At 41.8% G+C, this 12127-nt stretch overlaps 1 protein-coding gene across 6 annotated transcripts in view; it reads right to left on the bottom strand.

The window, feature by feature from the left end:
- Window positions 1-6592: 6592 nt before the first annotated feature.
- Window positions 6593-12127, bottom strand: part of ARHGEF25 (Rho guanine nucleotide exchange factor 25) — a 117653-nt gene continuing 112118 nt past the window's right edge. For all 6 annotated transcript variants that reach the window (XM_081939630.1, XM_081939631.1, XM_081939628.1 and 3 more), the window contains one exon: window positions 6593-7057. In XM_081939630.1, the coding sequence (XP_081795756.1) occupies window positions 6947-7057 (111 nt within the window). In that variant the 3' untranslated portion in view covers window positions 6593-6946. The remainder of the gene's footprint in view (window positions 7058-12127) is intronic.

The raw sequence follows: 12127 nt of genomic DNA, 5'->3' as shown, positions 1-12127 counted from the left end.
TATGCATGTCCATTTTTGCGAAGGGGTGGGGTTTCGGGAGGCCAAAAATGCTGTATCCAGTGTATAAGATGTACCCAGATCTTCACCCTCTTTTGGGGGGAAATAGGTGTGTATTGTACTCTGAAAAATATGGTAATTTTTTTGTGTCAAGAGGCCAGATAGTACATTGTGGCCTCTATGGGACTAAATGCCATCCTGGTCACAAAACTGCTATTTCTGGAAGACAAATTGGTGAGTTGCTCCCCACTACTCCCCACAACTACTTCAAACCTCCCCTCCCTCACCTTATGTTCATTATAGCCCTAGATTGCTTTTGGGAGGAGTGATGTTGTTCTTTTATCTAGGCTCAAGAGTACATTTCTAACAGAAAACTGGATTGCAATGCAAAGTATTTTTATTTTCTAAATGTGGCTATTAGACCTGAAGGCAGCTTTGGGAAATAAAAGAGACTAGTGTTTTGCTTTCCGGCATGTCAATTTCCAACTAGCTTTTTTATTTTATTTTAAAACATCTTCAAAATATTAGTGTCATGTTGGATAAGGAGCCTAATGGTGATCAGGGAAGTGTCCACAGAAACAATCAAATGCATGCACCGAATGGAAGCTAATAGGAAATTAATGCCTTGGGTTATCTTGAGAATTGGAAGCAAGCACAAAACAGAGTTGACCCACATAGATGAATCTATATACCGGTAGTATTAAAACTCTTGTCTCTGATTGTTTGTAACCTTCAACTGGACGAAATAGTGCATCATAGGGCGACCGTTTGTGAATCGATGTATCTCAAATGAGAGAATGCGGTTTTGTGACTCCTCCTGATTGAAATGTGGTAAAGTTGTGTCTGCTTCAGTGCTCCTGCCAAAGTTAGCTGCAGCCAGCCCATGGTTATGTGATCATCGTTTCCAATGCTCCTTCCAACTTTCTACAAGAACAGTCAGTGGGGAAGCTGTCAGGAAATTGCTCTTGCTCCCACTGTTTTTTGTTTTTTGCCTGCCAATAATCATTTGGTTTCTCTGTTAGGTAAGGAAGTATCTCTGAAACAATGAACCAATGTGGCATGGGTTGTCTAGTACACTTTTAAATAAATTCTCAGATAAAATAAAGTCCCCTTGGAGTTGAGTGTGATTTCTGGGGACTTGACCAACACATCAATACATCAGTTTGCAAGAGGGTCGCCTAACTGCCTTCTGGTTTTTTTGTTGTTTGTTTTGACTTTCCCATTTCATTTAGTGTCATGAGGTTCCAAGTGATCTCCCATCCAAATATTCACAGAAGACAACCCCACTTCTGAACCTAGATAAGGTCTGCTAGGAGGCAGTTTCCATTCATTTACAGAAAGATATGAGAATACAGGGAAAGCCCAAAGATTCCATGAGAGCAGGGGTGGGCTTCAAAAGGTTTAGCCAGGGATTCTCTGCCTGGTTGCTGGGTGGGTGTGGCCTAGTCGGCCTCTGCATCATGGTGGTGGGGGCTTTTTGCCCTCCCCGGACTCTGGAGGCTTTCCTTGAGCCTCTGGGAGGGAGAAAATGGCCTTCCCAGGCTCCGAAGGCCCTCTTGAGACCAGAAACAGGCCTATTTCAGGCCTTCCCAAACATCTGGTAGGTCCATTTTGTGCCCTCCCCGAGCCTCTGTGCTACACTTACTTGCATCCAAAATGGACGGTGTGGGGACTCCTGGGAGGGGAGAGGTGGGCGGGGCCAGCCAGGAGTGGGATTTGGGGGTTCTCAGAATTGCACAGAATCTTAGCTAGAGGTTCTCCCAACCTCTGCGAATCTCCGGCCTCCCACCTCTGCATGAGAGTATATCCAGTCAAAACTGGTATGGGGAAACATAAGTATACAGTAGTTGAGCAATCGCAAGTCACAAAGTAATATGTTATTACCCCCATCATCACCTTGCCCCCTGATCTCCATCGCACTGAAAGAAAATCTAGCATCTAACCAGGGTTTTTTTTTCCTATTCTCTATCCTGCTGCTTCTCAATCTTGGCAATTTATGTAGACATCAATTCCCAGAATTCCACAGATTTAAAGCATTCTGGGACGTTTTAAGTCCACAGGTCTTAAAAGTTGCCCACGTTGAGAAATACTGCTGTGTCCCATATCTTTGATGTTGGCACCACAGGTTTTGAATTATTTTTGCAGTTCATCAGACAACATAGTTTGAATTCTTTTAAACGTTTGTTTTGCACTAAAAATTGTAAGAGCATTAACAAATGTAGACGGTGCAGCCCCCACCCCCCACCCCAATATACAGACTGCTTTGCTTTTATCTTGGGTCATTTCATAAAAAATAAGAATTTACCGATAAGCTTAATATCGCCTGGTGAATGTTGATACTAGCCCAGCCTTTCCCATTTTGCTGTGATTTAAGCAAGCAAACCAATATGCAATGAAAAGGACTCCATAAGCTAGTGTGAAGCTGTGAGTGTTGAAACTCATATGCTTGTGAACATGAATATGAATATGCACATCTTCATGATAATGACTGAAAATTCAGACATGGCCTTCTCGTTGATATGCTAGTTTCATCTCTACAGTATCTCCCTCCCCTGCCCTCAGGTAGAAGCACTCAAACCTTTGATTTCCAGTGTCTGCAATTAGTAACAAAAATGTTGAGGGACATTTTTACCAACTCATTTGCTGCTTCTGTGATATTAAGTGATGAAAGGTAAAGGGTAAATCTATCTTTCAGTGAAAACACAGAAATAAAGATGAAACACCCTCATGGTGTATCCTCTTTTGTCATGTTACACATTGTGGAATTTATAGCTCTTTCGTGTTGGGGTTCCTCTGTGCATGCATCCACTACCACACACACACACTCTCAAAAATGTCCATCTTTGACTGGTGGGAAAGCTGATGTGGCTTGGTGCCTTGTCTTCATGGAAACCTCTAGAGCAAAATTGTGCTTAAAAGAGGAAGAAAAAAATGCTAATTTACATGTAACCTTGGACTACACATACTTTAATGAGGGGTCCTTGGTGCTGTTTGAGCTTGTTTAATAATACAATACAATAGCAGAGTTGGAAAGGACCTTGGAGGTCTTCTAGTCCAACCCCCTGCCTAGGCAGGAAACCCTATACCATTTCAGACAAATGGCTATCCAACATCTTCTTAAAGGCTTCCAGTGTTGAGGCATTCACAACTTCTGGAGGCAAACTGTTCCACTGATTAATTGTTCTAACTGTCAGGAAATTTCTACTTAGTTCTATGTTGCTTCTCTCCTTGATTAGTTTCCACCCATTGCTTCTTGTTCTACCCTCAGGTGCTTTGGAGAATAGTTTGACTCCCTCTTCTTTGTGGCAACCCTGAGATATTGGAACACTTTTCTTGTAGATGTTTCATTATCCAAACTAGGTGACATCATCAGTGCACGACCAAGCTCAGAGAGCACCAAGGAGCCCTCATTTCAACCTTGGGTTGCAAATATTCCCCTTTATTGGTGCATACCTGAATTCCAGCTTAAAAAATGCACACCCAGCTCAGAACCATATGGAAGCAGAGTGAACTAGTAGCTAATCAGAGGTGGGTTGTTCCCAGTTCATCCTGGATCGGGCAAACCGGTAGTGGCGGCGCTGGGAGGCTCCGCCCACTTATCCAGACATTTCTGTGCATGCGCAGAAGCATCATACACACGCACACGAGCGAACCAGTAGTAAAAAAAATGAAAACCCATCACTGTAGCTGATTCTTCCTTCCAGAGGACTTGAGACACTCATCTTTTCATGACAACAACAGTCTACTAGGGAATAAGGCTGAGAAGATGCAATTTTGTTCTCCAATGGACAGATAGATCCTTTCAGGCTGCCTCCAGCTCTACTTACAATACAATACAATACAATAGTAGAGTTGGAAGGGACCTTGGAGGTCTTCTAGTCCAACCCCCTGCCTAGGCAGGAAACCCTATACCGTTTCAGACAAATAGCTATCCAACATCTTCTTAAAGACTTCCAGTGTTGGGGCATTCACAACTTCTGGAGGCAAGCTGTTCCACTGATTAATTGTTCTCACTGTCAGGAAATTTCTCCTCAGTTCTAAGTTGCTTCTCTCCTTGATTAGTTTCCACCCATTGCTTCTTGTTCTACCCTCAGGTGCTTTGGAGAATAGTTTGACTCCCTCTTCTTTGTGGCAACCTCTGAGATATTGGAATAATGCTATCATGTCTCCCCTAGTCCTTCTTTCTCTTAAGCTAAACATACCCAGTTCCTGCAACCGTTCTTCATATGTTTTAGTCTCCAGTCCCCTAATCATCTTTGTTGCTCTTCTCTGCACTCTTTCTAGAGTCTCCACATCTTTTTTACATCGTGGCGACCAGAACTGAATGCAGTATTCCAAGTGTGGCCTTACCAAGGCATTATAAAGTGGTATTAACACTTCACGTGATCTTGATTCTATCCCTCTGTTGATGCAGCCTAGAACTGTGTTGGCTTTTTTGGCAGCTGCGGCACACTGCTGGCTCATATTTAAATGGTTGTCCACTAGGACTCCAAGATCCCTTTCACAGTTACTACTACTGAGTAAGGTATCACCTATACTGTACCTGTGCATTCCGTTTTTGTTGCCTAAATGTAGAACCTTACTCTTTTCACCATTGAATTTCATTTTATTAGATAGTGCCCAATGTTCAAGTTTGTCAAGATCCTTCTGTAACTTAAGCCTATCTTCTGGAGTGTTGGCTATTCCTGCCAGCTTGGTATCATCTGCAAATTTGATGAGTTCCCCATTTATTCCCTCATCCAAATCATTGATGAAGATGTTGAAGAGTACTGGGCCTAAAACAGAGCCTTGGGGTACTCCACTGCATACTTCCCTCCATGTAGATGCAGTTCCATTGAGAACTACACGTTGAGTGCGGTTGGTCAGCCAGTTACCAATCCATCTGGTGGTGATGCTGTCTAACCCACATTCTTCTACTTTATCTAGTAGTAGGTTATGGTCTACCTTACTTGAGATAATCTTGCGCACACACTACTGCTATCAGGTCCTTTGTGACCGAAAACTCCAGAGGGGCTCTGTTCCTCCTCTTAATTGCCAAGGAAACCAGCCATCACCTTTGTGTCCATGGGGCTGTCGCTGCTACATCACAATTGGGTCTTTAACACAATTAGCCCCACAGTGGAATCTTTGAGAAAAGAGTCAGCTGGTGTTTTAACCAAGATGGATGCATGAGTTGCTCTAGTCTTTGAGATACCTTGTGGGTAAATTATGAATATACATTGGTATTCTTTTGCCTGTAGCATGGCCACCCCAAAAGAGGATACAGCAGTAATAACTAACCCAGATGTGGCAAGTTGGGCTAAGCAAGTGTCAAGCCCCCACCTCCAGGGATGACCTGTTTCCAGTACCATCCAAGCTGTATGCCAGCAAAAGGGCATTACCTCAGAGGTTAAACCTTCTTCTGAAGCAAGTTTGGTAGACCTACATTATTTCTTTTTTGGACAACAATGGAAGGTATCGTCTGGGCATTGCTCCGGTAACAAGTATTGGGCGGGGGGGGGGGGGGAGAATTCTCTTATAGTTTGCCTAATATTTTGCTTCTCTGCTTTTAAAAATATGTATTAATGTATTTATTGTGGTTAAATGTTGGCAGAGCTATATATATATTTCTACGAGTACTTCCAGTTGTTTTTCATACTTAGTTTTAGGTCATTTCGGAAGGAGCCAGAGAAATACAATTTCTAGTTTTTATCTTCCTAGATAAAAATGTTTGTGTGTTTTTAACAGGAGGCACTTTTTGAACTTAATACCTGGTAAATGGGATGGCTGATGCTCCTTTCACTTGCAAATTTTAGAGGAAACAAATGCAAAAACTGCTTAATTGAAAATAACCTTTTTCTTTGTTTCATAAAGAATGCTTCTGACCACTATCAGGATCAACTTGTAAGCAGAGCTGCCTCTGTCAAAATAGGCTGTGTGGCCTTTGAAGTGTAAAAGAACCAAGCTTCTTTCATTTATTATCTCAGAGACTGTTGTTAAAAGGGGTTTGACAGGAGAAATCCCCTTTCCCAACCCTTTGCTCTCATGTATTAAGTTAAATCCTATTAATTCAGGATTTATAGATAGGAAGTTTTCCTTGATCCCTCCATACTGATGTTAATTGACAAATCTTGCACACTAATACAGTAGATAGCCCTTGAGTTGGGATGCAATGATGTGCCAGTGACAGCTAAAATGGATTAATAGCTGATAAATCCTGAGAATCAAATCAAGATCTCATTTTTTAAATAATGTAATAGCTACATTCACACCTTCCTATTTCCTATGCAGTGATAGTTTTCTCTAAAGACCAGGATGATGGATTCTGTAATCTAAATGACGAAAGAGTTTGTATTGAGCTAAATAGATGCATGAATAGTTTAAAGTATAATTTAAAAGTGGGAAGGGAAGAAAATTCAATGAAAATTCAAGACTGCCTTGAAGTTTCCTGCCTAACACTTTAGTGTTCAGTTATGAAGAATTGGAGAAAACAGAGAATTTGACATATACTTTACAAGCTACTCATGAAGAAATGTTACGGAAATCAGCTGGGGAAATCAGCTTTTCCTGACACCTGTGCAGATTTTGTGTGATGCAATTTACTTCTTTGTTAGTTTTAATTAAAATCTTTTATTACAACGAACAAAATATTCTCATTTCACATAATCGAAACCCCTCATCCAAGAGCCCCCCACGTAAAGCCCCTAGAGCCCCACAGCATGCATATACTGGGGTCTAGGGAAGGGCCTTCAGCATTATGTTCTGATCCCAATATGGGGTCCTGCACCCATATGAGGAAGGGGGTGAAGTCTGGGCATTTTGAGCAGGATCAGAGGACAGCAAAACCTTCCACCCCACTGTTGCCACATTTCTCTTTCCTCTAGAGCAGCCAGAGAGAGGGAGTGGGATGTTAAGATATCCCCAGCTGAAGTGCCTGCCTGACAGAGGCCACCATCCTGCAGTCCAAGGGTCACAGCTCATTCTCGTCAAGTTTGGCAAGTTGGGCACTGCCTTGAGGGACATTAATTTCTGGGACCTCGGGATCGGGGAGCAGCGGCCTGGCATCATCTTCAATCAGGACCTAATGGGAGGGACAAAGAGATGGTCAACCACAGAAATATGACCAAGGCTGATATAACTGCTATCTGCCAGGCTCATTTATAGTAGTTCAGTATATTTAAAAAATAATAATTTATAAAGCAAAGCAATCCAAATTTCTCCTTAAGGAAAGCTGCACTCTAATCTGCATACATTGTGCACAATTTCATTACAGCCAGCAGTTCGATCCTGACTGGCTCAAAGTTGACTCAGCCTTCCAACCCTTCTGAGGTCGGTAAAATGAGGACTCAGATTTTGGGGGGTAATAGGCTGCTATTGTAATTTGTCCAGAGAGGGCCGTAAAGCATTATGAAGCAGTATAAATTATATATGGCCCAGATTCAGGACCATCCAATATTTTGTCTCCCCAAAACATATTTCTAGAACATGAAATATCACCATTTGTTTCCATTCTCACAAATGTGATTTGATACTATTATTTTAAAATGAGAATTAAATTATTTTTACAGCTATAGGCAAACAAGCTATCTAAGAATATTTCATTATATATATATATCTTTAATTGGTTCACAATTTACCTTCCTTCAGCTAATTATAACATGGACAATAGTGATCCTACTTGCAGTGACCTACTCTTTTCTATCAGCCGCTTTCCCAGAGCAAGAAATGTATCAGCAGCAGCATCTTCAATATTTACTACACTGATCGTCCAAAAGACAAGGGGACAATTGTAGGCATCACTGCAAGTAAAACCGAAGTCTCTTGAATATCTTAAACACAACAAATCTTCTGCAAACTCGAAATACGATATAGTGGTCAAGAATATCAAACTGAGAGAAGAGAACTCCACTCTCAGCTATGTAGTTCCTTAGTAAAAGTATTTTAACACCACTCATTGTTGTTGTATTGTTGTGTGAATAATAATGACTAGATAGCATGCAAGCTCCAGTTCCTCAACAAAAAGGAATTGTAAAAGTGAAATAAAGAAACCACTGCGTATCACTTCCCTGACAAAAAAATGCACAAAATATATTTAAATAATAATAATAATAGGTAGTGTATCCATTTCACTTTACATATATATGATAGAGATAAATGATGGATATCAGATGCCAAAGCGATAAGCTACTTGCAAGCTGCTCCTTATGTTACCTGCATCTGCATAACCAACCCATTTTCTACTCCCATGATGCCGTCGCCCCAGCACCACTCACGCCTCCCCCTGGCCAGCTGGTTTTCGGGTCTCTGCCATGCATGCACGGGTGGCGGGGCTCATGCGGGAGACGTGCACACATGCACAAGGGGTGGGGAAGGGCACATGCACATGCACAGGGGTCGTGCACATGTGCATGGGGTGGGGCACGTGGGAGGGTGTCACATGCGCATTGCATTATGGGTGCACGAGTGCTTTGGCACGTTCCGACAAAAAGGTTAGCCATCATTGTTCTACTCCCTTTTCTCCCTCACCCAATTCACTGCAATTTATTAGTCTGGTCACTCTATGGATCTGATGAAATGAGCTACAGCTCACAAAAGTTTACACTTTTTAATAACATTTGTTAGTCAAAATAGGTGTCATCAGATCCTGGTTCTTTTGTCCAGAAGGGAAGACTGTATATGAAATGAGACAGCTGTGTCTAGGAAATTTTTATATACACAATAACTTGTAGAAAATCAATGACATATAATGCCCTCCCATATTTTTACATCCACCACCACCCCAACTGAAGAAAATTACAAGTAAATGAGAGGAAAGAAACTGCATGAAAACCTAGTGTGGTTTTAATGCCCAGAGGTTGAGGATATATTTTATAGAAGAAGCTTCTCTACCTGCTAATTAATACATATGTATGTTGTACAAAGTGCACCTGTGTACAAATATTTCATTTGTTTGTATTCCCCATGCCTGGGCAGTTGAGAAGAAAAAGTTGGAAGAAAGGGGGACAGAGTGTCAAAGTCCTTAATCAAGTCCTTGACATTATATTATGGCATGTGATACATTAATGAAAAATGTTATTTATCATAATCTGACTTCATAAAAAAGAGAAATGGAATCAGGCAAATGAACCAAATTATGTTGATAGAAGTGTGCAGCTGAGCTTTACCTGGTAGGAGACCCAGGAGTGGACAGATTCCTAAGAAATAACATTCCTACCAGATGAGATAGATTAATAGCAATAGCACAGACTTACTGTATTTTTCGGAGTATAAGACACAGTATTTTTTCCCCTCAAAAAGAGGGTGAAAATCTGGGTGCGTCTTATACACTGAATACAGCATTTTTGGCCTCCCAAAACCCCATCCCGTTTGCAAAAATGGCAGTGCATAGCCTTTAGGAGGCTTCCAGAGTGCTCCAGGGAGCAGGGACGGGCAAAAAGGAGCGAAAAATGGGCCTTTATTTGATCGTTTTTGCCCCCCCCCCCAGCCCCCAGGAGCACTCTGTAAGTCTCCTAAAGGCTATGCATGCCCTTTTTTTGACAAAAAGCAGGCCCGTTTCTGCGAAAAAGGGGCCGTTTTTGGCAGGTCTGCAGTGCAAAACCTTTTTTTTTTCATTTGCCTCTTCAAAATCTTGGTGCATCTTATACTCTGGTGCATCTTATACTCCGAAAAATACGGTATATACCGCTTAATACAATGTCTTTCCCACTGAGGTAGGCTTTAGTGTCATTTTGATCAGGAAAATTATGGTTGCTTTGATATTTAAAAAAATAAGGTTAGCAAACCAGTCTCCTGGTGGTTCACTGAGAAGCAATTCCTACATATTTAGTTGTTGTCTTAAAACAATATTGGTGTTTAGAGAGAGAGCTGGGGGGGGGGGGGGATAGCAGAGAAAAGAAATGGCTCAGGTACTGTCTATTGTTTTTACATATCATCCAATCTTTTAATCCCTGTAGGTCAATCATTATTCATAGAAAAATGATTCCATAAGAATAGTCATTTCCTCAATCAGATAATCAGAAATGGTGAATGCTATTTCAGCTCTGCAGAAAGTGCAAGACTCTCGATTTATCTGCATTCTCCTGGCATAACCACAAACCAGACAGCACCTATGTTTCATCAGAATACAACTTTTTGTGGACAACAAACAGCCTTTTCTGGTAATCATAAGATAATGAGCTTAATGAACTCTATTATGGCTAGTCAGTCTAATTTAATATTTACAGACCATTTGCACGCATGAAAGTGCAGCAACATGTTAGGGTGGACTATATAAAGATCAGAGGGTCAAAGTATAATTGATGGATAAAAGTACTGAGTGATGACATGAGCTTCCATGATCAAGAACTGCTCAAAAACAGCTAGATAAATCTGTTTTGTTTTTGTAAATGGAAGAATACAGGTAGTCCTCGATGTACGACTACAAATAAACTCAACATTTCTAAGGGAGACAATTATTAAGTGAGTTTTGCCCCATTTTACCTCTCTTTGCCAGCATGGTTAAGTGAATCCCTGCAATTGTTAAGTTAATCACATGGTTGTTAAGTAAATCTGGATTCCCCATTGACTTTGCTTGTCAGAAGTCACAAAAGGTGATAACATGGCCTCAGGACACTGCAACTGTCATAAATATGAGCCAGTTGCCAAGCATCTGAATTTTGATCACGTGATGATGGGGACGGCTACAATGGTTACAAGTGTGAAAGACAGCATAAGTCACTTTTTTTCGGTAGCGTTCTAACTTCAAACAGTCACTAACTGAATGTCGAGAATTACCTGTGTTCCATGACAAGATTGATAAAAACTAACTGTCCCAAGACCAATATTTTAGGTTATAAAATAAAAGATAAAGGGGATCTCTGTATGTGCTGCCCCAGCAGTATATAGCTAGTGTAGGAATTAAGAACTGTCTCCTTTAAGAAACTACCTCATGGGAAACGTGATCACATCTCTGTTTATGATTGGCCACTGGGGCATTTTGCCCACATGCAAAGTTTATAGCCCAGCGATGGCGAACCTTTTTTGGCTTGCATGCCATAAGTGGGGGGAGCGCAGGGGGGTCATGTGCGGGCGTGCTGCACCCATAATGCAATGCGTGACCCCCAGTGCGCATGCGCGCACTACAGGCACTCCCCCTCCCATTTTTACATGCTTTTTTCACCCTCCCGAGGCTCCAGAGGCTTTATAGGAGCCTGGGGAGGGCAAAAACAGCCTCCCCCACCCCCCCGGACAGTCTTCCGTGACTTCCGGTTTCCTCGGAGGGTCGTTTTGAGTGCTCCGAAGGCTTCAGGGACTGTCCGGAGGCTTCCCTGATGCCTTCGGAGCGCTCAAAACGACCCTCCAAGCAAACTGGAAGTCACCGGTTTGCTCAGAGGGTCATTCTAAGCATTAAGGATCATTTTGAGCGCTCCGAAGGCTTCAGGGACTGTCCGGAGGCTTCCGGGGGGGGAGGCTCTTTTCACCCTCCCCAGGCTCCTATAAAGCCTCTGGAGCCTGGGGAGGGCAAAAAATGGCTTTAAAAAAGGGTGAACTCAGCTGGCCAGCACGCGCATGTGTGCCATAGGTTCGCCATCACTGTTATAGCCGGTCAGTTTGAATACCTTTGTGAACCGGAATAGTAGTGTTTGTTTCTCCGCTCAACATGGGAGTGAAATCATCATCTTTTTACACCATGTGTTTCTGACAGATTATGGAAAATCAGAAGAATCTTAACACTGAACTATAAGTTTTGCTATTAAGAATGCCTGATAATAAATTTGATCTGAAAGAGATTCCTAAGCGTGGAGTTAACTGCATGCCTACAACACCCGAGGCAGAACATTGTATGTAAACTGGGCAAAGTGAGCAAAGGGTGTGTATGTGTGCACACACGTGTGAGTGATTGCACATCACATGCAACGGTTTTTCTATTCTATAGCTTTTTTTTTTTTGCTCCTGTTTGCCTGCTACTCCTTTTATCTTTCCCACATTGGGAACTTTTCCTAGACTTAAACAGTTTTGGTAGTTATCTGATTACTAATTTATATAACCCCTTTGTTTATATTTGTTGAGAAAATTGTAGTGATCAACAACATGCTGAAACTGAGAAATGTATTGAAGGGAGAAATGCATTTAAGATTTGATTCAATTGTGTATCTTTACTGTCTGCAGTGAT

The sequence above is a fragment of the Natrix helvetica genome (genome assembly GCF_964273705.1).
Source record: "Natrix helvetica genome assembly, chromosome: 1".
NCBI lineage: Eukaryota > Metazoa > Chordata > Lepidosauria > Squamata > Natricidae > Natrix > Natrix helvetica.
Note: the sequence above shows the minus strand (reverse complement) of the source record. Positions and strands in the feature narration are given on the sequence as shown.